This window comes from Harpegnathos saltator, unplaced genomic scaffold (assembly GCF_003227715.2).
Source record: "Harpegnathos saltator strain DR-91 unplaced genomic scaffold, Hsal_v8.6 scaffold115, whole genome shotgun sequence".
Classification (NCBI taxonomy): domain Eukaryota; kingdom Metazoa; phylum Arthropoda; class Insecta; order Hymenoptera; family Formicidae; genus Harpegnathos; species Harpegnathos saltator.
In genome coordinates, this window is record NW_020229890.1 from 168,682 (window position 1) to 196,613 (window position 27,932).

The window sequence follows — 27,932 nt, forward strand, 5'->3', positions numbered from 1 at the left end:
AGCCGGGCTATGTATCAAGATCGTGTTGCTAGTTTTTTTTTCGTACTCTTACGCTATCTATCAGCATCGGTGAGCTTCGTCATCATCGATGATGTCCACAAGATAATTCGGGAATACCGACATTACCGACCGTGTCAATTAAACGTATCCATACACATTCTTTTTCTTCTGTCGAACGCTTATTCCAAACCGACGACGAAACATGCAATTCGTCGTGCAGAAATTGTATAAATTCCATCGACTACTTTGATCTGTGACTTACAAGGTTCTCCTTCGGCGAGCCGGAAGCGCAGGATGCGACAATTTCAATCCCAAACTGCCATAACCACGGCGAATACATTGTGTTCATCGTCCGATGCTTCTAACGATCCGTTGCACGAGGAAACAACGCCACGCTTCCTTCGGCGATGTAAAGATCTTCCTTATCACAAACGCGCGAGATTTATCTTCGGCACTCCCGACATTATTATTTTGCGAGCGCGACCTTCTCGACGGGTCGAAAATCCCCGACGATTTAAACTCTGAACGGCCATTGTGTGGAAACGCGATGTCCGTTCCGATCCGGCACGTTCCGCGAGATCTCCCTTTTCTCCCGGCAACTTCCACGATATTCAACGACACTTTATCGCGACAATCTCGCTCTCTCGGTACCCGACGACAATTCACGCGCGAGACTCGCCCTCGGCGAGTCGAAAGCGCGGCGGATATGAGACAAACGGTTCCCTCTGACCTGTTGCGTCGCAAATCTTTTCTCAACTGACCGCGTTGAGAAAACGCGGTTGCGATTCTCGCAGTTTGAGCGCGCAACTTCACTCGGTACCCGATCGCCCACCGCCGCCCCCCGCACCCCGCGCCCGGTGACTCGGTGATATCGGCGATTTCTCGATGATATTTTGGTCATTACGCCACGTACGCACGCACGGCACTTGTTTTCGGCGATTACCGACGATAATTCGCGCACGAATCCCGCGTACGTCGGATTGAAGACGTAATAGAGACGCCCGACGGATGTGCACCCCGGAGGGTTATGGCGATACAAACGTACGAACTATGGGCTCGATGATAGCCCTTGACTAGTTGTCCCGCGAGCTGACTCTCGTCAGCCGTTGATTGACATTTGTCACAACAAACGTACGACACTCACCCTCGGCAATCCGGACGCGAGACTCGTGTCGGATGAGCTACAATCGCCGAAAATGCAGAGCGACTTTTCGTACTCCGACTTCCGCGATCCTTTCTGTTAATTGACTATGAGATTGCGACGATTGAGATCGTCGGATGTTTGGCGCTGACGTAGCACCAATCAGACAGCTCCGTTCCGATCCAATCCAATCAGATCTGCGCTCCTCGATTGCACCATGTTGCACTTTCCGCGATCACGGGATTCTTTTTCAAGTGAAATGAATGTTCATGAGAAATCTGTGTGATGCAGGAGAGAGAGAGAGAGAGAGAGAGAGAGAGAGAGAGAGAGAGAGAAGAGAATATGTATCGCGGGAAAATGCAAGAGGTACCGCTGACGGAAATGGACGTGGAAATTAACGCAATTATTGAAAATAATTCGTAATTCGCCTGGCGAACGAAAAATATTCGAAATAGTTGTAACGTGCATGCGAAGTTCAAGCGCACGATGCCATTACGAAGGTAGTGATCATCACGTATCTCGACTAGGTGGTAACAGCTTAACGGACGTGACGTCACGTGCAACCCGCGGCAGTTTCACTTCGTTTCGCGACGGTTAGAAGTCGGATCGCGGCCGCTCCGTTTCGTAGCGTCTTTTCGCCCGTCGACAACGATTTCGCGCACGAGCGGGTGTCGGAGGTGTCGCATCAAGTACCGGGCGATCGTTTCGGCGCGTCAATCGGGGCCGCGCGAGCGTGATTAAACGCGATGTCTCTCAATATTCATAACCGAGTCGTCGCGTCGCGTCGAAAACATGGCGCCGTGCGAATAAAATGGTGCAAATGTATTCCCTTCCCATCGACGGGACGAATGCTTCGCTGCTCATATTACGCTCTCGTACTTTGGTAAGTTCGCCCTTTGCTGCTGTGAGCAACGTGACGAAACACACGGTTAAAGATCACCGTTCGTCGATAAAATTTCACGTAGAACCATCGTGTCCGTAGGGGTAAATGTGGGGAGAGCGAGAGAGAGAGAGAGAGAGAGAGAGAGAGAGAAAGGGGGGCGGGCGGGCGGGGGAAAGAGAGAGATGCGATTCCATAGATGCACGAGTAACATTACTACATGGTCAATGCATATATACATATATCGAGACGCGTAGAAAGATCATAAAATAAACATTGCATCATAGAGCAACCACTGCGATATCGCAGACGCGATCTTCGACGCGTAGGACCTCGTCGGTCCTATCGATGCCGCCCGAAAGTAGCTTCGGCGGCATCGCGCGCGCGCGCGCGCGCGCGCGTCGCTTCGGCGCATCCAATCGAGATGTCGCTGCGTGTACGATTCGTCGAAAATCCTCGCGGACATTTTCACACGAAAGACAACGCGTAGCGCTTACGGTGGCGTATGAGGGTACGATGACCCGCTTGTTCGCGCGTTATGTGCTCGTTCGTCGCGATTGCGTCGTAGTACGTCAAAGCAGATATTCTCTTTATCGCTGCTACAAAGCGGCTGGGAAGAAGGTGGGAGAGCGTAGACGGGCGCCGAGCCACCGCGCAGACTCTTATTTTGCTCGGCGGGCGAGGGGTAGTCGGGGACGGACGCGCGTTTACGGGGCATGGCGTGGTGCGCGTTCTAGTAAACAAGTTGTGTGCGAGTCGCGCGGGGAATCTGCGCCCCGAGTTAATCGCGATATTTATTCTCCGGCGTGGTTGGCCGTCGCGCGCCACGACGCGCCGCGTTACCGTAGCCGTAGCCGTTGCCGTCGCCGCCGCCCGTTTGAAACTTTGCTTATCTTCTTAAAATACGAAGGTTAGGATTAATAAGCTCTCTCGGACAGTAAGCCGACTGCCGATCACGGACTGTCCGGTGTGCTATGAGTACGTGTGCCCGCGAGTGTGAGTGTTGCTCGTGTTTGCGGAGGAAAGTGATCACGGTGTTCACCGGTCCCGGATCTCTAACGAGGCGACGACTTTCGGTCGTGGCCGAGGAGCGAGGCAGTTGACGCGTGTGGTGATGACTCCGGCACACGTCTTGGAATCCCCGCCTGGACGCCGCGTTTCGGTGAGTAGTACTTCTTCCCATCGAGCGCTTTCTCCTGCTTGCTTTTTTCGTCGCACGCGCGCGAGCCGTCGTAGCCGTCGCAGTCGTCGTCGTCGTCGTCGTCGGCGTCGGCGTCGGCGTCGGAACTCGTCTCTTTTGTCTATGACGTATCCCCGTTGCGATTTGGCTGTTATACCGCGAGAAATGCCGTAGGCGCGCGTGCGACGTTGATTCCGCTCCGAAGATCGTCTTCTTTCATGAGACGCCTCCGGACGACGTTCCCGTCTGTCTGCCCATCTCTCTCTCTCTTCCTCTCTGTTTATTCCCCGTCTTTCCCAATCGCTCGAATCGCCGTCGTCGTCGTTCCTCGATCGAGGAGGAACGCGGCCGGGCGGGTAGCAGCGAGAGGGGAGGAAGAAAGGACAGAGGGAAAAGGTGCGCGCGCGCGCGCGCGCGGACAGCACGCTCGAAATGTTTTCGGCGGCGCAATGTGTCGCTCCTTGGGCGTTGCTCCTCTCGCGACTCGACTCTCTGTGCCTCGCGAGATGTTTTTCCACGAAACGTGCGTGCTTTCACCGCGGCGGTATTCGCACGCAGCGCAGCGTAGCGCGGCGCGGCGTGCCGTAGGCCGTGCGGGTATCAATGGCCTCCGAGGCCGCCGTGAAAATTGCTCGCTTGCTCGTTCGTTCATTCGCTCGCTCGGCCGATTAGAATGCGCGGAGGAAAAAGAGAGGATCTCCTCTCCTTCACGTAGGAGGCGGCGCGGCGGCGCTTTCAGAGGAAGGAGGGCATGAAGGCGGATCGCTGGCCCGGCTGTTTCTGCGTATCTCGGTTCGGCGGCGGCGACATTGTGTTGTTTCCGACGGTAAAAGGGCCTTAAGCGCGTCGATAGAGGCAAGAGAGAGAGAGAGAGAGGGAGGGAGAGGAGAGAGAGAGGAAGAGAGAGAGAGAGAGAGAGAGGAAGAGAGAGAGAGAGAGAGAGAGAGAGAGAGAGAGAGAGAGAGAGAGAGAGCGCGCGCCACGGTTATATCGTGCTCCACGATATTTCTCTCTTTAATCACTGACCTCGCGGTCGCTCGGCTAACCTCGTTCGCCGGCGCTCTGCGTCGCGCCGCGCCGCGCCGCGCCGTCGCGTCGTGAATATCGCGACGACATCGCCGAGAGCTCGAGAGAGGGCCGTGTGGACCGCGAGAATTCGGCTCGGCTCGGCCCCACGGTCTCGGATCGGAGCTCGCGGCCGAGTATTCTTTCCGGGGAGAATTCTTACGCTCTTACGTCATTATTATAAATATATGAATTTGTTGCTCGCGCATGTGACCAAGCCTCCCCCACGGGCGACATCGATGTCTCGCGGCGGCCGTGGCGCACGTGACGGCCGATTTATTCGATTTGTCCCACGTTCGTGCTCGTCTGAGAGACGACGGACGCCTTGCGCGGGTTTTTTTATCCTCTCCTTTGTTTTGCTCTCGGAAGAGCAGTCGTGAATTTCACGGATCGCTCGTCGTCGACACCTGATGCTCGTACACCTCGATGAACGCGCGCGGCTCTTCTCCAGTTATTCTCCAGCGTCACGGCTGTGACACTTCGAATTGAATGAGAACGACGACGCGCTTGGTTTATCTTCGCAAACGCGCTGCAATCCGATGAAACGTGGTTCCGGTGTCGAGGTCCTTTTCTCATCGCCAACGCAGCGCACCGCGTCGGCCGAAAATGGGCGCCGTTCCTTTCTACGATTTCCGAGTCGGCGAACGATGCGCGAAGGCCGGGAGAGAGTATCGATCGAAGCTTCTAATCGTTGACGTTTGATAAGAAACTCACTTTGATTGATAGCGACGATATTTTCAATGCCATTGGCTGTTGAATTAAAAATAAAGGATAGAGTACACGCAATATACGTGTCAATAAATTAATGGCTCGTGTGCATGCGCATACATATGCATTGCGCTGGAGGCGAAGGACGTCTACGTTACGAGAGAGAAAAAGGCGCAAATCCGTCATTCACTTCATTTTTAAAAGAGAGATATTGACACGTGTGAGATAATCGTCGTATGTCGCGGGTATCTTCACGATTACATACGGAACCGGGATCAGAGTCTCGTCGCGACGCGAGACGCGAGGCGACGTTATTTCGCGCGCGCGCGCGCGAAGTCGCTTTGTCGTCAGACATGCCTTCTCGCTTAAGCCGATGTCGGGCGGAAAATAATGCGGAACCGTGCGAATAACGGCGACATTTACGACATCATAGACGTCAGCCCAGAGTAACCCGCTGCCTTGACCGGCGGCAGCGGGGGAAGCGACAACGGGTCTGTAGGGCGTCTAGCCTTGAGAATATTCGAAAAGAAAAAAAATGTATTGGATTATTGACGGCCGACATTAACGGCAGGTAATAACGCGCCGCGGCGCATTGCGTAACTCTCCCGTGCGCTTTATTATCCTTATGAGTGTCGAAAGGTGCGCGCATCCTACCGAGCGCCGTGGCAAATCACACCACAAAGGGCGATCCTGTTGTACGTGTTCCTCTCCTTTATCGACCCTTTTCGGGCCTGTCCGACACTTTGCATTTGACAGAGCGCGCGCCGGCACTAACGATACGACGGCTGTGCAAAATCTCGCGCTGCCTATCGAGAGCACCACGCGCGCGGCTCGGAAATAATCGATATTTCATTACGCCGCGGCGGTGTCGCCGTATTTGCGCGTCGGCCGGTTACGCGAGAGCGCGGAAGTCAGGGGAATTGTTAAAAGAAAAAAGGGAGACACCCCGCCCCTGCGCCCGGGGGGGGTCGGTTGAAATGTCAGGAAACAGCGGGCTACATCGGCCGCGCTCTCGTCTCTCTCTCTCTCTCTCTCTCTCTCTCTCTCGTCTCTCTCTCTCGTCTCTCTCTCTCTCTCTCGCTCGCTCGCTCGCTTTCGATTGTTTACCGAATAATTGTCACCGGCTGCGCGGCGGGCAATATTAATCCGCAGAAACGGCGGATCCATACAAATAACGCGCGCCCGGCGCGCAGTCCGTTCGCGTCGTGTATCGTAATTGGATAGCTTGTTCGCTCCCTGTGCGAGCGAGAGAGAAACGGAGAAAGAGAGAGAGAGAGAGAGAGAGTACACCGACGATGGCACGGAATGTCACCGCTGTTGCGCTATTAACGCGCCACACCAAGGGCATGCGCCCAACAGAACGATTGCTCGGCATTGTTACGCCGAAGGGGAAACCGGCTCCGGATATCGCGTCGACAAACATTCGCGGTGTTCGACGACGGTGCGCGAAGACGGTCGCCCGCCCGCTCGGACCTTCGCGGAGGGAAAAAAGGAATCGATCCTGGAGTGTTTATGTTTCCCTTCTCTCTTGCTCTTTTCATTATCGGTGCGCATCCTTCCGCGTTTCCCGTCAACCTTGCGCATATAATAATCCGGCGTCTGAAGCGCGCGTCGGTGATTCCTCGGGATTCTTATGAGCGACGTCGGTAATCCTTAAAAGCACATATTTCGCGTAGCACGGCACATTCTCATCGACAGCAAGGCCGACGCCTGCCGCTTACGTTGCTGTAATCTTCTCCGTGTTTTCCGTACCGTAACACAAAACCCACGACGACGACGACGACGACGACGACTACAATGATGATAACGACATCGCTATTTGTCATTGCCGCTGTCGTAAATAACCATTTTTCTTATCACGCAACTAAATATTGTACGCCTGGCTTTGTTTGACTCTATGAGGTTTCGTCTTCGCAGTCATCGCAACGCATGAGAATAACGCGTACACGCGAGCGCGCGCGTGCGGTTATTCGTTCGACGCAAAAAATGTATCGCAATTACGTGCGCACGATTATTCTCACAGAGCCGACTCGACGCGTCGGCTGTGTGAACGGCGCGAGATGGTCATTTCGAGATCGGATCTTAACTACGCTCGCTAATTCGTTAATTGAATTGGATTGCTCGCGAGGACCCATCAATCGCGTCACCTGCGATAGCGAGTCGTTCTTAGAAATTGCGCGAGCAATAGTCATTTCGTAATAATGACTGCACGTACGTGCGCAAATTATACTGGATAATGAGATTATTAGCAAACGGCAGTTAGTTATAGTCGTACGTGTCATTATTCAAGCTTGCGCGTCGCCGCGCCGCGTTTGGGCAGGCTCGGCGTACATAACGGCAAAAGAAGAATCAATTATTCGAAATCTTAAGGACGTATCGATTTGATGTGCGACGGAAACTTTTCCCTCGAAAGAAGGTAATAGCTCGCATTCGCTCTCGACGTTCGTGCGCTCGAGGACGAGGGTAAGCGTCGTGTAATTCCACCTTATTCGAAAAGTGGCTATTTTCAGAACGATACGTCCTCGTCTGCGCGCCTGCACGTTTGTCCTTATCGCCGACTAATCTCCGTTAATTCGTCGGCTCGAATATGGTTAACCCGTTCCACCTCGAAAAACGGACTCACTCCTCGATGGCGAGCGCTGGAAATTCGCAGCCTGCGCCTCTGTCATGAAAGAGGCTTTAACGACGCTCGCGAAGGCACGCGCGAACGTGTTTTCAAATATATCAATTCGCCTACACCGCTAAATCAGCGTTTTCACGTAGCGACGATTCCGTGTTGCTTCGCTCGCCTGCCTGCTCCCGCTTGCCTGCCTGCCTGCCTGCCTCGCGTGTGCTCGCATCTCTCGATCGCCCCGCGTGCGTTTTACCTAGATCCCGGTGTATAAACCACATTCCATGCATTGCATACCGGGTGTCTCGAGAACGCGCGACGACCGCGAACCCTTCGATTTCGGGTTGTAACGCGCGTGCCGGTGACGACGGTAAAGCGGAGAGAAGAGGTCAACCTTTCATCGAAGGTCGTTAAATATGCACACGATACCTATGTCGCGCGCGCGTGTGTGTGTGTGTGTGTGTGTGTGTGTTTATGTATAAGTCGAGGTGTCTCTGGGGGCGTATGTCGTCGTGGTGGTGTGTACGAATACCTTCCAAGAACTATATTTCACTCAGCCATATGTTATGCACTTTGCAGCACCGAGGACGCGCGCGGTCCCGAAATCGTTCGCGTGCTCTTCTCTCGCGATATCCTCGCCGGATTCCGACAGCGGCTCTAACTCGGCTGTTGACACCGTCTCGCGGCTCTTATCGCATTCACCATTGATAAAGCGCACCTTGAAAAGTATGATGTTACGCGAAACCGCTCCACCCTGAAATCTCTACGCTCTCGCTTATCATCTCGCAGGAAGATTTTTCGCACTATCGTACTATATTTAATGTAATACTTTTCTCTCTCTCTCTCTCTCTTTCCCTCCCTCCCTCCCTCCCTCCTCTTCCTATCTCGTTGATTACACGCTGGTAACATATCTGCCGTTGCTATCAAATAACTTTCTTCCATTCTAATGACTTTCTTTCTCTTGCTCTCATTTTGCCATGTAACGAGCGTAGCGTTCGCTCGCGGCGACGCGGTCGCACGCTGCAAACTCTGCTTGAAATTTCCGCCTCGTCACCGGCTTTTTCGTTCGTTATTCCTTTCCCATCTCTCGTGTTTTCGCTCCTGTTCAATGTCAACCGGTGTAGTCCGCTTTCGTTCCCTTTCGTTCCTTTTATCCCCTTCCCCCTCCCCCGCCCTCCTCTCTCTTCTTTCTCAGACTTGTCTCTCTTTCCCGTTCTTCATTTACTTCTACTACCTCCGCGATTTGTAATCGACAGTAACAACGATAGGGGGAGGGGAGCCACGGCGGCTTTCTACGAACACCCTATGGGCGTGGGAGTTACTTTGTGTACTTGAGCGAGTATCGCGAGTGTCTGCATCTCTTTCTCGCTAATAAACCAACGTATTATTGCTCACCGCCAGCACTCGCCATCCGTGTTCTCGATATTCCTCCCTTTCCCCGCATGTCGGCGCTGCCCTCCGCGCACGCGAGCATACCGTTTTGCTCTCCGCAGCGACCGGCCGAGCTTTTCAACGAACCGATATCAGCTCGCGTCGTAGACTCGCATCGCTCGGTCGTATTCGTGAATTAAACATCCACCAGTGGATCTTGACGTTCGCGCGCCTACGCTATTAGATGTACAAACATCGGCGAAACTTATCTAGCTAGAAGTTGATTAGAACGCTCGCTAATCAGCGCTCGCTGGAAAGTGGGTCGTGGGCGTTACGGCAGATGCGAATAGCCTCGGCTCTGTGGAAGGACAACACGTCGAATCGGCGCGTTAATTAGCGTCCGATATACCGATGGACTTCTTCTTTCCCCTCTTCCCCTCATTGATTACCGCGCACACAATGGACCACGCTCAGTCGGTTTCCGCGCTCACCGTTGGATGGCGGCTGGTCCGGCATGATCCTGCATCATCGACTTGCGCCGCATCTCCGTCTCCGGAGCCGCTTCCATTACCGTGACGACGCCGTCGTTGAAAGCCGCCTGCGGATAAATATTTCTTTTCTCTCGCTGCTGCATTATTTATTCGCAGTCATCTTTCTCGCCGTGTCTCATTTCAAAAGGGCGATTCTAAGGAGCCGCGTCGGTACGCGCTCTCGCGTCGGATAACTCTCTCGCTTTTAAGAGAAAATTGCTAAATCGAGCTTGATGCAATCCTCTTATATCGATTATTTCCTTCAATCTCCTGCCGCGCGCGCGCGCGCGCGCGTAATTTCTCGCCACGTCGAACGTTTGCGAGGGAAAATTAAATCGTCGATCGCCGGGAAAGATCCTCAGGGCTCGTCGCGACGCCGATTAGTCGCGTAGGGTCGTCTGGCGGGGACGAGTAAGTGGTGGCGGCGGGTGGGGTCCATCCTTTCCTTACTGCGCACTTTCTTACCCCTCCGTTCGCGTTCAACCCCTCGACGACGGAGCGACGGTGGCGGTGGAGGTGGCGACGACGACGACGACGACGACGATGACGACGACGACGACGACTAGGACGGTGGCAGGCGGCAGGCGGCAGTTCGCTTCGAGGAAAGGCGGCAGCGCATGCCTTCTTGTTATCGTTCGCAAGCTCCTCGCTCGCTCGTTTAAGTGTTTATTAGCGGCGCACATCTGCTGTGAGTGTGCGTGAGAGGAAGAGAGAGAGAGAGAGAAGAGAGAGAGAGAGAGAGAGAGAGAGAGAGGGTTTTACGCGCGTCGTGCGTATACGCGGAGCAAGCGTGGTGCGTGGAGCACGCACCCGGTGTATATAATGCACCCACATCGACGCTCGGCTAACGTCCAGCCGACACGACGACGAGGCGACCGTCGTGGCCGCTACTTAGACATCGGGGACAGCGACCCTTCGCGCACTTCGAGCGCGACATCCGATAGCCCGCCGCGCGATGTAGGTATTAGATAAGACGAGACGCTCTGTGCACGCTCTTCTTTTTCCCTCGCATACGTGCATACGTGCGCGCAGGTATACGCTCGCGAGGTAACCGAAGCGAGTCCCCTTTTGTGTCGCGCGACAACGCGACGGGGAATTCGCGTTCCGCGATGAAACGAGCCACTTGCGAGAGCGGCAATTGCTTCCCGCGTGAGAGTGACTGCGAAGTCGGACGTATGAGTGAGCGAACAAACGAGCGAGCGAATCGAATCGAATCGGCAATAATGACAGCGATTCTTTTATTGTACGCCGCGTCGAGAGAGGACGATAGAAAAAAATTGCGCGTAGTACGATAACGCGATGATATCGTGCGTGCGTTCATTCGTTTGCTCGTTCGTTCGTTCGTTCGTTCGTTCGTTCGTTCGTTCGTTCGTTCGCGCAGTGGAGAGTTATCGAATCGTGAAGTTGACGATTGCCGCTTTATCTGTCGAAAAAAATATTGTTCCAGCGATACACGCGCGGAATTGAATGTGTTGGCGGCTGCGCGTCCAGTTTCCTGGTCCCATGTTGCGGCCTCACGCGCTTCCGGTTGTCTTTGCCGCGAGCGGAGATTTCATTTATCGTTCGCGCTGCCCACGTGCGCTCGTTTATCGTGCGCTTCGACACGCTCGCGGTGCTTCTTCCTGCGCGCGCCAACCGAAACCGAGACGTCAGAATAGAGCGCGGTGTTGTAAGTCGTGGAAAACGATAAGTCGAATATCGTTTGTAGTGTCCGAGTTTTCCCGACCCGATACATTTTAGCTTGAGCATGCAGGTGTAGGTAAGCGCGAGACAGAGGCGCTGCTTGCTGCCGATCCATCCGCTCACGCGTGCGGCCATGCTCGGCGGCGGGCCGTCGTTTTCTTCCAGGTATTATTATCCCGATGTATTTTCTATACGGTTCAAATTCAGGACGCGTGGTCGTACGAGACTATAAATACTTCTCCACTTGCCTCGCGATTTCACGCCCCGCAGTACGCGTTGAGTGTCCCTCGTGCGTTTGCTCGTGCGAAGAAATTCGTCAGAATGACTTTCCGTTTTTATTCGCGTTTTACAGGCGCGCGTGCCGCCATGTAAAATCGTAGGCAAATAGGCAGGCAGGCAGGCATGCAGGCAGGTAGACAGGCAGGCAGGCAAAGTAGGTATTAGATAAGTTCTTTTTCTCTCTCTCTCTCTCTCTCTCTCTCTCTCTCTTTTGCCCGAGCAATCGCGCGAGCAACGTTTTGCGCGTCGCACGTAATTTCAGCGTGCTCGTAAAAAGAATTTCTTGACATTCCGGTGCGCGTTAGATCCGCTTTCTAACGGCTTTCCGCGAGCCGACGGCCCGGTCGGCGATGCAATGTCGCGGTTACGACGAATATTACGTGGTCGCTCGTCTATTATTCACAACCAACAAGGATCGGCGTTCACCGAACAGCCCCCGAACGCGTCCTATCGTGTCCAATAATTAGCTGCGACATGTAGCACGCGCGATCGCGACAATTACTCCCGGTACAATGTAGCAATTATATTTACAAGACATCGCCGTGCTCAATCGTTTGTTGTCGAGCGTTGAGACGTGTACGCTGAGCGGACGAAGGAGAGTTAGCCGAACCGACCCGTCCGCGCGCATTAACGTCACATAACGTAACAGCGCGAGCACGTGAGCCCCGGATTTGCGAGAGTTTTCTCCGGTTTCACGCACAGCGGAATGGCACAACGCCATACGTATGTAATATCGGACGCGGGAGCAGAGGAAACTATAAAACTATAATATAAAGCGCGGAAGAGGATCAGCACGCGCACACACACATACACACACACACACAGGGGCGGCGGGGAAGGGGGAAGGATCGATCGCGATCGTATCGCGGGTTCGACGTGGCCGCGTCTCGCCGCCGTCTGACGTAATCGGGCCGACGGGGCACACACGAAATTGTCGAGTACGTGAGACATGCCACACACATACACACGCTCGCGCGACTCGAGCCAGGGAACGACGACGACGAGGGGGGTCTCACGGCAAGTTTCGCGCGCTAGGCATGTGGCAATGTTTTGGCTCGCATCGATCGTCCACCCCTTATACTGCGGCGTAGTATCGCACTTCTTTGCTCCCACTACTTTTGCCCCCCACCACCTGCACGATCCACCTACGCCCTGGTTCACTCAACCACCGCCACCACCACCAACGCTACCCTCATAAAGGGTGAGGGAGAGAGAGAAAGAGAGAGAGAGAGAGAGAGAGAGAGAGAGAGAGAGAGAGAGAGAGAGAGAGAGAGAGAGAGAGAGAGAGAGCGCGAACGAGAGACAGCAGTGATTCTCAGTCGTCAAGATGGACCACGCGAGCCTTAATGAGAAGAAACGTCGTTTTATGTCGCATCCCGCTCAAAGCGATCAATCCGTGATACTTAAGCTCGCCGTTTTTACCGGATAATCGTGCTTCTGTCGTGGGCAGGAGAAGTCAAAATTATCCGCTGACGTTGCGCCATTCCGGTGTACTCCGGGATACGCCGCTATTTCCGTAGCACTGCTTGGAGGTACAGCGTTTTGTGTGTTTCGAAACGCAGCGGCGTCCGCACAAAAAACGGAACGCAAAAAAGAGTGGGAAAGATCGGCTGGTAAACACGTCAGCTTTCGCAAGCACAGCGAAGCGTAATGCGCGCGGATGAGAATTTCAGTATATGAATCTGTGTTATCCTGCGATATATATTTAGGATTAGACAGACACACGCCGCGGGAATCGCGCGGCTCGGTGTAGTCAGCGGGTGAAATCGATACAATTGTCGACGGGTGAATTTTCAACTCTGCAGGTGCACCCGGAAAAGATGCACTGCGCGTGTAACGCCAATTATCGCGAGAGTTTGCCTCGCCTCAACTTTGCATTGAATTCGCGACACGCCGCAGCTTAAGATATCGCGCCAATATCGAAACGGGTAATTATTTTCGCGCGTTTATCGCGGCGAAATCTAGTAATGATACATGCTTTCGAACTCTGTTGCAAATGTCGTATTTTACCGCACCGATCGCGCGTTTATCTTGGGACCAACCGATCGTTCTTTACGAAAGAGTCCGCTCTTTACGAAAATCTGCGAGGCCTGGCGCGCGGAACTCGAGCAGAAAATCGTTATGATGCTCTCTTTTATTAGCACATACGTGAAATGCTTAATTTTGTTTGGGCACTGATAAAGGTAGCCGTGTGTGTGTGTGTGTGTGTGTGTGTGTGTGTGTGTGTGCTTGTCGCTTCTCGAGAACGTTATATCTCATTGCGTTGGTCTTTATCGGCCGTTGTAGATTACAACTGGTTACTGCCACCCGACACACGTGTCCTGCGCGTCTTTTTCAAGAACGCGTCTATCAGAGCAATGTGTTTTAGAAAAGAATAATTAAAATCGCTCTCGATGAGGATGCCTCTGAGACATCGATAACAATCGGTAATTGGAGCGAATCAATATGTTGATCCAACGTGGCCGATCGAATGTGTATTCGTTCCTCCTCGCTCTCTCGGGAAGCGTCTCACTTGCACTTACTATTCAAACGAGCATTATTTACATATATTTCTGTATTATTACGTGTCACACGTTACACACATGTAACCGTGAAGAAGCCGCGAAGCGAATTGATCGAAGTCAATTGACACGCTCACGCGACCACGTTGAGTTAATTGGCCGCTGTTCCCTCGAAACTTCGCTCGTAACCGGCGCGTAACAAACGGGCCGCGAACGATTGTGACGCGAATTAACAAAATACGAACTCGGTCATGCGAATTGCGATGACGAGAGTTTTGCACGCCTGGCGCGACGCGGCGGGATTCGCGGATGTACAATCGCGCGGCGATTGTGACGATGCGTGACACACGAGGCTACGAGCGTTAGATGACGATATCGGCGGTGACGAATAAAGAGAGACGCGAAGAGGCGTGATGAGAGCTGCGCGATATATATAAACAGACTAAAAAGCGAACTAGTTGCGACGGCACGCAACAGAACGATCTTCTTTTCTTATCGGCGTCTCGTTAACGATCGTTGCGGAGGACGACGACGAACGGTGTCGCACGTGTCTGAATCAGCTAGTGGGTGGTATTATGTAGCGGGACATTGTCGCGTACCTGAGGAGGAGCGGTAAGGTCTCTTGGCTGGGACGGAGGACGGCAAGGATCAGCCTGTGATCCCTGTACACTTGATGACTTGCTCACATGGCACGTGGAAAAACGTTGGCAGTGGGAAGACGTGAGCAATAAACGAATTAACCAACAATAATTGAGGACGTAAACAGAGACCTTTTCTCTATGAGCCACCCGCTCGGCCATAACGATGACAAACAAACAGGCCGATGTGACAAAATAGGTCTGCCTTGCACATTTTCCCTTTGGGGACAGAGAAAAAGACACATATGTTGGTATGGGAGAAAGGGAAAGAGAGATATAACGCGCGCGTGTTCCATGCGGTTGAAAGAAGCGCAGGCCCAGCGTCGGCAGTGAGCAGTCAGGAATGCGTGTGAATACACACGGAGAGCGCGAATGTCTGTAGAGGAGAGACCGTACTCTCCTCGATGCGCCGCCGTGTAGGTTGAAACGAGTGTACCCGCGTCCTCGTGTTCGATTGGTCGGAGATAGCGTGGCGAGAAGAAGAAGCGCAAGGTAGAAGCACTCCTCGAGGCGCGTCGTCGTTGTGCGTGTGCGGCGGCGGTACGGGTGTGAGTTAGTGTGTATCGACCATCTCCTCCCATTCAGTTTCACCGTCGTCACTGCTGGGAGGGGGGTGGAGGGGCTGGGAAGAGGCCGCCGGAGAAGAAAGAGGATGCCAACGCGGCGTGGCGGACGACGACGAGAACGAAAGCAACACGCGAGGAAGCGAGACAGTGCGCTCCGTCGTCGTTATCATCGTCGTCGTCGTCGTCGTCGTCGTCGTCGTCGTCGTTGTCGTCGTCGTCTTCGTCGCCGCTTCGTGAGATTTAACGCCCGGGCGCGGAACAGGAGAGAGAAGCGTACGATCGGCTGCGCTATCGTCCTTGACTATAAACGTGGTTTTTGTCTTCCTGTTAGTGACGCTTGAGAAGGTCGATTTATCGGGACGATATCGTATCTCGTATCTCGTATTCCGGTAGACGATCTATCTAGGTCTTGCTCTTCGTTCCGCTCGCCGCTCGCGCGAGATTGCAATGTGTTACTCTTTGCGCAGGTTGCAACTACTGTACTTCAATTAACTGCACGCGGTGTGCATTCATTATTATGCGATCCATCGATCGCATCCGGTTGCACATAGAACTACTTATTTATGTACACCTCACTTACCTACCGTTCTGCGCGCATTGCATCGACGTCGTGACGTGCGAAAAGTCTACGTGTGCTGCTTGACACGGCTCGAGAATAATGCGCTGGTTCATTATTATGTATATTGCGCGGTGTGGCCCTGTCTCTCGAGTCTTATCGTTACGCAATCGCGATATCTCGCAGCAATATGTCGCGCAAAGATCTTCCTCTCAATAAGTATCTCCGTCTCGCTCACTCACATTTTACCGCCTATTTGAAATTACTCTTGCCTTTGTGATCAACCGCATCCTTGCGGATCCTACTTGGTCGACGCTACTGTTGGCATTTTTCCCTTCGAAATGTTGGAATTCTCCTCCTAAGTTTTTCCGACGTTACCCGTAGTTAACGAATTCCTACAGTTGATTCTTTTCTTTTCTGCACGTTCTGATTTTGACTTGCGTTTTTGTGCAAACTCCAAGGGATCATTATGTATCTCAGCATGCAAATAAATTCTATTTTTTACTTTCTCTTTCTTTTCCAGCCTCCCTCTCTCTCTCTTTCTCTCTCTCTCTCTCTCTCTCTCTCCTTCTCTCTCGGCCTCTCCCTCCCTCTGAGCATTTTATTAAAACGATGCCAAACGACGGCACGTGATTTCCCACGATTGCCGAGTCGCATTCGATGTCGGGCTATAATCTTGTGGCCGCGTTCCTCGCCAGCTTGATCATCGCGTCCAGGCGTTCTGAACGGCATGCGAGACAAGTACGGGGTGTGACGGTCGGCGAGGTGCGGTCTGGAGAGACGAACAGGCCGCCGACAGACGGATCCGCGGGTGGTGTCGGCGAACCTGCAAACGCGACAGTACAAATACCTCTCGTAGTAGAACGTGGACGGCGCGTGGCGCTGTGAATGAAGCCCGCTGTTCACCCTCTTCCTCCCGTTCGTCGCGACGTTCCCTCTTTCGTGCTCGGTCTGTTCCCCACCAGCGTCACCGCCGCCGCCGTCGCCGCCGCCGCCGCCGCCGCCGTTGCATCGTTCCTCCGATGCATCCATCTTCCTCGTTCTACGCTCGAGCTCCGTTTCGTTGCATTCGCACGCATTACGTACATGTCGGGCTATCGGTGCGTACCGGCACCGGATTTAACACCAATGCGCTTTAACACCAATCGCAGGGCATGAAAAAATGATTTCGTATCGCCGCGCAGGCCGCGTGCGCGGTCTGTCTGTCGACAGGCGCTTTCGCGACTCGATTTCATGCAAAGACGAGAAAAGGAAAGGAATGATGAATCCGCAGATGCCTCTTTTGGAAGAAGAGCCTCCTGCGGAAGGCGCGCGATCTGGCGCGGTCTGGCGCGTGGCGGAGCGGTGCCTGCGAGAATACTCATTCCGGAAACGAGTGTTTCGGAGGGAAACTTGCAGGCTCCAGAGGGAAGCGTTTAGAGAGACCATAATAGAGTTCAGTTTCAGTGCTGCGCACGTGCGCCAAGTTTGTCGAATATTGAAAGTTTCCGTCGCTGCACCCCATTAACGTAACGTTGATGTTTCGCTCAGCTCCCGAAATGATCAGCGTTGCGATGACGGATACACCATGTGTGTGTGTGTGTGTGTGTGTGTGTGTGTACGTTGCAAGATGATATTATTCCCGTGCACTCGCCTCCACTCGCGCGACTGGAACTATGAATAAGACGGGGCGTAGTTGGTGGGACCGCGTGGAGTTCCTCATTCTGCGAATGCCTGGCGATCGTCTTTCGCGCTCGCCGGGATGAGAAGCGCTCGTCGCGTGGAAAGTTCGAGTGGCTGGCTCGACTTGGACGAGCCGCTCCGGAGGTGTTTACGACTGGTGCGCGCGTGCACCTCACCACCAGGGGTGTGTGATCGGCTGCTGTCCATCAATCGAATTTATCGGCGCGCACCGCATACCACCGCGTACACGTCTCGTTAGTCGAGCGATAGTCTGACCCCTTTTACACGCAATCAAGCAATTGCTGTTTATTATTAAGAGAAATCTACGCTTGATCGAATTACGTTACTTAACCCCGGGAGTCACGGCGCAGCAAGACGATACTGCACGCGCGAGACCAGACGCGACGCTCCGAATTTTTCCCTTCTCTTTTGTCCCTTTTCGCGGCCGCTTCGCAGCACGTGGGATCGCGCGACCAGCGTGTCGTGTCTCCGGCATTGTCTATACGCACACAATGGTGCGATTCCTCGTCGCGTATCTGTTTTTTCACGCGCCGTCTTCGCGGAGAATCGCAAAAGGGCCCGGCGAGTTGTTGTGGACATCTTGATGCGCGAGATACCGACGTCGGGTGATCCGATGAAGAAGTTGAAAGCGGTGCAACTGAGTGAACAGCGATTTCACCTTAAACGGGAAACGATGAGAGAGATACATTGCAACAGGTCTGATTTATTATCGCCGTCATATCGGCGCCAATTGCTTCAGCATATGCTAATTTTCCGATAATTGCAGCGCATCGGCATTCTGTTTTGCGATTGTGTGAATTTCGGCTAATCTTTCCGAACGGTTCCGAGGCCCTCCAGTGCCTTGGGAGATTTCGATGCAGATACCATGCAGGACCATGTTTATTAAGAGGACTGGTGGAGGGTCAATCAAATTACTGAAAAATCGTGCTTGTTTTTTGATAATATTTTGTGATGAACTGAATAAATGTGCAAGAATGAAAATTTTTGATATATTTATGTAACATATGAAAAGTAGAAAAATTTTGTTTATTAACAAATATTCATATAAATATACGTCCACTTAAATTTTAAACGCGTTTCTCTCGAAATTTTATTGTTCAGCTGTTTGCAGTGATTTCTCCGAAACTGAGCTTCGTATCGATTGGAAATTTTAAAGCAATAATATTTGTTGTTCATCTGGCTCCTCAGGTGAGCCATGGACAACTCCGTCAAAATATTTTATTTCGAGATATTAATTTTTTTGTAAAAGAACTTTTATTTGTAAAAGAACTTTTTATTGTAAAAGACCTGAAAAATTTGAATTTTTCCTAATAATAGCTGCCATTTTGTTAATTTCGTTCGATTTTTTTTATAGTGCTTCGCCGGATAATGATAAGCCTCCTTAAGATTTCTAGCTAAAATTCGCTCTGATCGCGGACCACCGAGAGCCGAGATATTACTGCAAAAATGACAAGTTGAAAAAAAAAGGAGAGTATATTTCAGCTATATATATCGTATATTTATATGAGTATTTGTTAATAAACAAAATCTTTTTACTCTTCACATGTTGTATAAATATACCTAAAACTTTCATTCTTGCACATTTATTCAGTTCATCGCAAAATATTGTCAAAAACAAGCATGATTTTTCAGCAATCTGACCCTCCCCAGTCCCCTTAAGCAGTATCGTCTGCTCTCTCTCTACTCGATACCTGCTACATCGCTTTATTCCCAAACCGTTCCTCGATCGATGCGTTATCGGCAATCCTGAGAAACATGTTGACTTCGGTCAGTGCATCGTCGATTTTTTATATCTGCTGATGACCTTGTATACCTATCACCTATAAGGTTAAACTTCAGAGGTACTATCGTACACGGTTGTCGTGTCGTTACACGCGGCACGATAAGTCCCGCTGTATTTGGAAGAAATATACAGTGTCGCCGACCAAGTGTTTGCATCGCTCTCGCACGTATCACTCCCCTTCTCTTTTTCCTGTCTCTCGTATCTCTCTCGCAATTCCGCTTCTTTTGCCTGCATACACGTAGCATTTCGCATAATGAAAAGCGGCGTTTGGTTTGTTGGAAGTTGGCATCGTAAACGAACGAATATTGCTCCTGGACACACACACATACACACTCGCACGCAACTGGATTGGTAACTGGGTACGGCTCTTAGTTGGTTTACTTTTCCGCACGAAGAGTTGTGGCAACAGAGAAGCACATCGCATCACGTGCATGCAACAGTGGTTGCAAAGTGTACCTGGGCATCCATCGAGAGAGAGAGAGGGGGGGGAGGAAGGGGTGGAAATTTCCTCTCCGCTTTGTGTTCAATGTTCATAGTTTTATACGCCAGCTTGTGCTGCACTCAAAGCATCGACGAGATTTACTATAAATATTCCGACTCGCCCGATAATTTCAAATCACAACGCGCTGTGTAATCGCACCGTCATAAATATTTTCCGATCGTACGAAACGCATCATGACCCGCATATCCCGAACTCATAAGACTCATAAAAATGCACGGACATGTCGCATGTTGGTATAAAAATGTGCATAAAAATGAGGCCACATGTGACGTTCCCACGTCACTCGTACACCATACACCATACACCAAGCGTGTAAGATTCGTAAATCGCTGTAAATAATCGACACAGTCGAGATAAGTGCAGTTGTGCGGAGAGACGAGAGCACGAGACGATCCTATCGGGCACATATTCGCAATTTCGCCGCGGAGAACGACGACGGCGGCGGGCTCGTGAGAGCGGCAACACGCAAGGAAAACAGACCAGATTGGCAATCTCGCGAGCGCAGAAACATCAACGCTCGTTATCGGCGATTGTTCCGCCGGGCGATCTCGGCGATCGAACCACGACGACCGCGGGGCATAGCTGTGAATTCCGCGTGGAAAATGGCGCAATGTGATTCAGGAATTAAACGAGGACAGTCTTCCGCGCGGTCTACCTTCAAATGCAATCGCCGCGCGGACGGGACCCTCCGCGCACTGATAGAAAAATATAGTTGAATTAACTATAATCTCACTATATTTTACAGTTAATTTTGGCGTCAACCATATTTTTATAGTTCGTGGAAACCTGCAAGATATAGTAAAATAAACACAAATATATAGTCAATGTTTGTCTTAAATAATTGTTTAGTTACTTTTACCACATATATATAGTAATTTTTCATTCACAAATATGTGAGTGAGATTTAATATTCACATAGTTACGTCTGTCATCATTTAGCAAATATTCTGGTAATATTGACTATATAAAAGAGTTACTTTTACCTACCATTTTATATTTGCATCCGTACAATAATCTTAGTTTAACTTACTAATAGTTTTCAGTAAAAATTTTATTATGGTTGGTTATACTATGCCTATATCGTAATTATTACCGACATGGTATATTTATAGTAATACTTACTATAAATATGATATTTCGGGCTATAATTTAGTTATCATTATAGTTCCAAATATCATATACTTTCCGCCTCAGTGCGGCAACAAAATGTATGTAAATAGCTAACGACTCGCAATATTCATGCATAGTAACGTAGAGGCGACATTAAAAAAACATTGCCCCCGCATTGCGATCGCACCTATCGCCTATGACCAGCCGCAACAGCGTTATCGCGCAGCAATGTTATCGTGCGTTCGCATAAATTAATGAATATTTAATTTAAGTCGACGCAACGCGCGCCGCGCCGTCGCGCGCGCGCGCGCGCAACGGAGAGCGCCGGCGAGTATCCTCAGAGTGGCATATTGATAGCAACATTATTTTTCCACCGCGTCTGCGACTGACAACGTCGTCTCGCAACGCGATCCCGTGCACGCAATTTACAGTTACACGCACGCACACACGCATACACATGTGCGGTGTACACACACATGTCCCGCGTTATTTTTGATATCGCATGCGTGCGTATCGTCCGTTTGTTGAATGAACGCACACGGTCACGTTAATTTATCTCCGCGAGTATTTTTTCCTCATAACGATCGTAATGATCGCGACACGCGCTTGGCGCCGGTGTGTACGTCGGACACTGTAAACAACGGTCATAAACACCGTAGCCAAGCTTATTGATGATCATGCGAGCGTCGGCGTTGTGAAAGCATCGTCATCATTTCCACGATGCCGCCATTCCCAAGGTTTCCATCGTGTGCGTGTTTATGTATATTTCTTCGCCGCATGACGGCGTTGCAAACGCGTTACCCCGTGGACCGCGCGCGCTCGCCCGCATCGAGCAATCGCATTGGCGTTCTTCGGGGGGCGGGGGGGAGGGGGCATACCTGTGCGCGCGAATCGTTAGTCGCTTAAACGACGACGAAGCCGCAGCGGCGGGCGCGATCGTCGCCGAGAAGGTTAATCTAATTTCACCGTTACACTCGCGCGCACGCAGCACATCGATGGGTAAAAAAACGGCGCGCGTAACCTTGTGCTCTTTCTCGTTTCAGGACGTCAGAGCGCTGGCCGAGCCTCAGCGAGCAGGCGACATCGGCGTTACAGCGAACGCCCACTGATTGCTGCCAAGATTCCCCCGGTCAGCAGCTCGTCGCGTCGCGGAGCGAGTTTCGAATTGGCACGCACGCCGAATTGGCGCGTCTCGCCCGCTCAATGGGATCGTCGTCTGGAGCGGTGACCTGGCGGTGCCGATCCTCGAGCACGATCGGCTGATATCCTCTCGCGTTCCCGCGCGCGAGTGCGCGCACGCGGGCGAGCGAGCGAGCTGCCGTCTCCCGTGCGTGTGTGCTGCGACTCTCTCTTTCTCTTTCTTTCTTTCTCACTCTCTCTCTCTCTCTCTCACTCTCTCTCTCTCTCTCTCTCTCTCTCTCTCTCTCTTCGTTGTCTCCTCTCGCGCGGCACGCCCACGACGTCTCCCGTGGACCGCGCGCGCGGTTGCGAGAGGGTCAAACGAAGCCGACAAATAAACGCCTCGGACAAGCGCCGGGAACAGATGCGCGACGTCTTCGCGCGGTCGTCGGCTCTATCGTCGCATTGACGCTCGAGCCCTCCACTCGCGCGCGCGACAGACGAATAGGGAACCAAAGAGAGACTGGAGGTGAAGGTCCAGTTGCCGTTTCGACGGCGAAGAGAGATGCGAGCGAGACGCACCGCCGCCTTACCCTCGCTTTGAATTCGTGCGACGCGGCCAATTCGTGTCTCACGGTCTCGCCTCGTTGCGCTCAGAGATAGAGAGAAAGGAAAAAAGGAAGTTAGAGAGAGAGAGAGAGAGAGAGAGAGAGAGAGAGAGAGAGAGAGAGAGAGAGAGAGAGAGAGAGAGAGAGAAAGAGAGAGAGAGAGAGAGAACGAGAGACGAGTTCCGTTCTCCTTCAGGAGGAATGGTGAAAATGAAGTCGGCCGCGTGCTGCACGCGCAGACTTCGCGGCACAGCGACGTTCGACGAAGATGAGTCGCCGCGTGCTGTGTCTCCTTCGCCTTCTCCGAAGATTCGCTCCAACACCTGCCACTGCCACTGTCCATGGAGCCGTGGTGCGTTCGAGGATGCACTCGCGTCGCCGTCGACGACGTCGGTGTGCGAGCGTCTTCGTCATCGAACCGACCGCGATCTGTTGGGCGCGATACGGACAGAGGCCGGCCTCGCGCTCGGCCGCCGGTATGGCCGGCCGAGGTGGAAACGCGACGAGAGGGACGACTCGTCGACGAATCACTCGTCGGAAGCGACCGATGAAGAGCGCGATAGAACTACCAAGTGCGACCGAGTTCCGCTCTGCGAATCTTCCGTAAGGTGTGCTTCGAGCGTCGTGCGGTGGAGTTCCGTGGCGAGGCTCGTCGGCAGGTCGAAGTCGTGGAGAAGGCTCTTCTCGGTCATTTTTCTGCTACTCGCGCTACCTGGCCTCGTAACGGCGCAACGACACACCGCCATGGGTCCCTCCATCAAAGACGGAGGTGAGTACGCGCTCTCTCTCTCTCTCTCTCTCTCTCTCTCTCTCTCTGATTCTTTCTTTCTCTCTCCCTCCCTCCCTCCCTTTCTCTGGAGTTTCTTCCTTCACTTTGTTACTCCAACTTGTGTCCCTCTTGAGTCAAAAGTAATTTCACCTTCTACGCCGTGAACCTTGAGGGAGTCCTTTCTGTCTCGCTCTCTTTCTTTGGTCGCGAAGGATAACGTATTCACATACGATTAATCTCAAATTCAAAAGTTCCAAGTGTACGGAGAACAAATCTCTCCTTGTTGATTCTGATTTTGGCGCCGCGATCCTCGAGAGGGATTTCCCTCTTGATAAACGGAGTAAAGTGTTCGTGTAATTAGTTGGGAAGCAATCCTTCCTTTGCACTGCAATTTTCATTTGCTTGCAGTGGACATAAATAACATATATTGTTGTAATGTTGCCGTTAATTTTACATTAGCGGGACTAGTTGAGTATGAACGTTGATTTGATGCACAAAACAGTAGAGACGGACGAAGCTTATTCTCTTGGAACTTTGTGAATGCAATCGCACGGTCGCGTGGCTTAAAAGATATATAGATTTTCTCGTTTCTCGTTTCTGCTTTGTCCTCCGTCCTTTGATAACCGATTGAAAGAAAGTCCCGTGTTCAAGCTGTCCCGGCGTGTACTTACGTGAAACTCGAGACGTTGATCTGACAAGTGATGCTCTCTTTAACTGAAGAGTAGAAGGTAGTTTCGTGATAAATAAATATATGTATATATATATATATAAACAATTTCTCATATGACAGCACCACAGGCAGATTTCCTAATGACACAAGAAGCGGTTCTGCTCTGAATTACGCTATTGCTGTTATATTATCAGTGCAAGTGGTCAATGAATATCGTCCAAGATATACCCCGAGTAAACCGACGAGTTTCCGTCTAATTTCGCTACCCAGACTACTACACGTAGCTATACTTACGTGATCTCGAATGTCAAAAGAACGAGACCGCATTCACCGATGTACAAGTGAGCGATGTTATAACGTTTCGTTCGCGAGCGAAACAAAAAAAAAGAAAAAGAACAGAGGAATAATCTGAACGCGCGCGGTAATATTGACTTTCCGTGTCGTGTTTATAACAAAGTGGTAAATTAACGATACCAGTATGTAGTAACGCGGCACGTGCAGCAAACACACACGCCAGATAAGGAATACCCGTTCGCCGGTGCAGCTACGTGTTTTTCTATCAACGTGGAGCACATTGCGAGCAACACCGATTAGTAGTCGGATCGACTACTAATCGGCCAAATCGCTTTTTGATCGGCCGCCGTTTCTGTCGCGTTCAAATGCGAACAACTAACCTTTCGAAAGAGCCGATAAGTCTTCGAAGCTAATAAAACTTATTAGCGGGAGAAATACGACCAGATAATGTTTCAATTATTGCCGCGGGCGCGACTGATAAGCCTCGGACTGTTATCAGAGTTGGCCATCTCGGCGATACCATCGTCGGCCGACCGCGAAACGAGTCTCGTTATCGATGCTTCTCCTTCGTCGGCTTTTCCACCTGCTCGTTCGAGCGTTGACGCGTTTCAAACGTAACCCGTCGATCGCTCACGACAAACCCGATAATCGTGACAACACGTTCCGTTCACGCGCAGATTTCGCTGCTTTGTTAGAACCTGTTTGCCACCTGGACGGTGTCATTGCGATATCATTTCTCAAATACGCGCGAAAACGCGCGGCATTGGCCAATGTTGTGCCAATGATGACCCGAGAGGAGAGTGTCGCCTCCTCGACTTGAACGGGACCGACGCTCGTCCCGTCTCGTCAAAGACGAGAATAATGCCGCAAGGAGAGCACAGGCGAACCACCATGTTTCAGAGAGTGTACGCAGGAGGTTATCGCGGCTGGTTTTATATTCCCTTCTCTTCAGACTCAACCGTTGATTCCTGGAAGCCTGAGTCGTGCGCGCCTACGCATCGCGAGCGTGTGCATTGCGATATATAAAGCGACGGTGCGCGCGTCTCTCGACGCGCGGCGGCCCGCCAAGGTGCGCGCATCGTCCTCGTAATGGCATTTCAGCACGCGTAGTTCGCTGGAAATGCGATTACCGACTTTTACATTAGGGCCGCCCCGTCGCGAAGAACGATGCGAAGATACGCATCGAGTACGGCGCTTTTTTTCCTCTCCCTCCGCCTTGCTTCGGATAAACGGAGATCCCGTGATAAGGAAACCCGTCTAATTGTCGAACGCTCGCGTCCAACTGTCGGACAGCTCGTCTCGACACTTCGACCTGCTCGTCCGCAGATACGTGTCCGGACAGGCAGAATAATAATAACAAGGTGTTCTGAAAATAAATCCAGCCCGAGTCTGCGACCTGATTGATCATTACCGAGCGTCATGCACGGAAGAGTGGATCGCAGGTCGCGCAGCGAAATGGACACCGCGCGAAAACATTCGTCTGAGTATTCGGCTGCGGTTTAAACTCGATCGGGACAGCCGAGGACACTGTGTCGACTGTGGCCGGAGTGCCTCCTGCAGGAATCGTTCTGCTCCTAGAGAACGGGACGTTTCTTTCGGAAACGCTTCTAGATCACGGAAAAGATCCTGTCTTTTCCCGCGCGGGCGCGAATTAGAGAGACGCACGCGGCGCAGCGCATTGTACGTATGTCGATCCGAGTCGTTTAATCCGTCGCCGAGGTCGTACGACGAGTGCCACGAAAGTCGGTAAGCGATTCACGTGCTGGAATGTCGCTCGGTTTGCGGCTTGAAGACGGCAATCGTGCGAGTGACAACAGCTCGTATTAATCCATTTCTTTCCAAAAACAAAAATTGTGAGAAAATATGGTCATGAAATATTTGTCATGAATTTCACTTTAAAATAATTGAAATAACATTATAAATATTAAAAACTAGCAGTATGTGTTATCATTTGCACCACACATAATGTCGCGCTGGCGCGACGTTGGGAGTTTTCTAGTAAAAAAATAAAATCCTTTTATTATTTCGATTACATGCTTTTATTTGCTCAAAGTGTACAACATTCAGTCAATTCAGGAATACGCAGATAAAAGTTGAACTGAAATATATTTTAACACTTGAAATAAATTATTGAAAAATATTGAAAGAAACATGTTTTCAGTAATTTATTTTTTTTTTTTCACGAAGTGTTAGGCTAATTGTGAAATATAAACACATAGACAGAGAGCTTGTGAATGCCTTTTAACACATGCATGATGAGTTTTGTGTAATAAGTTCATTTTGACTGCATTTTGTGAAGTTAAACTTCGTGTTGCGTATACGCAACATTGGGAAGAAATGGGTTAAACTTAATTTTAAAGGATTTTTTAGTGAAAATGAACGTTTATTTCGAAACAAAGTGATAAGTACATGTTATTAATCAAAGTATTGTCCATCGTTAGCTACAACTTTTTCCCATCTTTCTAGTAAAAGGCAGATTCCTCGCGGCGGAAGAACGACTCTCGTCTTTTGTGGTTATCCGTGAATCGAGCCATTTTTTGATATCTTCTAAAGAACTGAAGTGCTGGGCAGAAAGGTGATTCTGCATGGATCGAAACAAGTGGAAATCAGAAGGAGTAATGTCTGGTGAATACGGCGAGTGGGGTAGAACATTTCATCCGAGAAGCTCTAGCGTTTCCTTCACCGATTTAGCGACCGATGTGGCGCGGAGTGTTGTCATGCTGGAAAATCACTTTGTCGTGTCTTTTGGTCGTATATTCTGGTCATTTTTCTTTCAATTTTCGGTTCAGCTGTACTATTTGTTGTCGATAACGGTCCCCAGTAATGGTTTCGCCAGGTTTTAGCAGCTCATAATAGACCACGACCTTCTGATCCCACCAAATACAGAGCATCACCTTCGAACGATGGATAAGTAGAAAATCTCCACTTTTGAATCGTCTAAACCAGTACTCACAAGTTGAGCATCGATGGAGCATAATCCCCATAAGCTTCGGACAGCAAACGAGGACTTTCAGCTGCCGATTTTTTCAAATGGAAACAAAAAAGTAACGCTTCCCGCAAATTGCGTTTCGTTGTCACAAAAATCGACATACTGAATGCGCTAAAAAAATATCTTATTTACACTTGGACCAAATGAAATATAGTGATTCTTAAAGCCTAATGACAGGGCTTTCATATGAAGTTGGCTTCAGTATAGAGGCCGATGCCATTAGGTGCTCATTGCGCAAACTCTTGTAAACCCTTAAAAATTAAGTTTAATACCCAATACGTTCCCTTCCGCTTTCGGTTACGACGCGCTCGCGCCATCGAACGTAATTGCACGCGCGCACGGGGACGAGGAGATCAAACATCTGGTTTCGTAATTTTCTCATCTTGCCAAGCCTACGGCCGGCTTCCGCGAAGCCAGCCAGGAAAACTGGCCGATACCTCGAAAACCGAGGGGAAAAGTCGCCGGGTGACTAACTCCGCTATAATCCCGCGCGAGGTTGATCTTCTTAAGACCACTCCCGTCGTCGTCAAGTCGTCCCGTCGTCCAAGCTCGACGTGTGCGCGCGGCTGACGTAAACACGACAGAGCGGCCACGTCGTCACCCTGTGTACGACTGAATGAAGCAATAGGCGCAAAAGTGTCCTAAATTGTCCACTACCAATACCTCCTCCTTAAAAATGACATCACGCGCTTGTTG

At 51.2% G+C, this 27,932-nt stretch overlaps 2 protein-coding genes across 4 annotated transcripts in view; one reads left to right on the plus strand and one right to left on the minus strand.

The window, feature by feature from the left end:
• retn (retained) overlaps positions 1 to 838 on the minus strand; it is a 155,763-nt gene extending 154,925 nt beyond the window's left edge. Inside the window, exon 1 of the mRNA XM_025302480.1 lies at positions 263 to 838. Coding sequence (XP_025158265.1) covers positions 263 to 349 — 87 coding nt within the window. The 5' untranslated portion in view covers positions 350 to 838. The remainder of the gene's footprint in view (positions 1 to 262) is intronic.
• A 1,722-nt stretch (positions 839 to 2,560) lies between these two features.
• Positions 2,561 to 27,932, plus strand: part of InR-2 (insulin-like receptor-like) — a 48,913-nt gene continuing 23,541 nt past the window's right edge. Inside the window, exons 1-3 of one of the 3 annotated variants that reach the window (XM_025302516.1) lie at positions 2,561 to 3,183; positions 21,831 to 22,114; positions 22,711 to 23,283. In XM_025302516.1, the coding sequence (XP_025158301.1) occupies positions 22,716 to 23,283 (568 nt within the window). In that variant the 5' untranslated portion in view covers positions 2,561 to 3,183; positions 21,831 to 22,114; positions 22,711 to 22,715. Of the gene's footprint in view, positions 3,184 to 10,221; positions 10,444 to 21,830; positions 22,115 to 22,634; positions 23,284 to 27,932 lie in introns of those variants that run through there. The other 2 variants (XM_025302521.1, XM_025302519.1) reach the window with 2 other exon arrangements.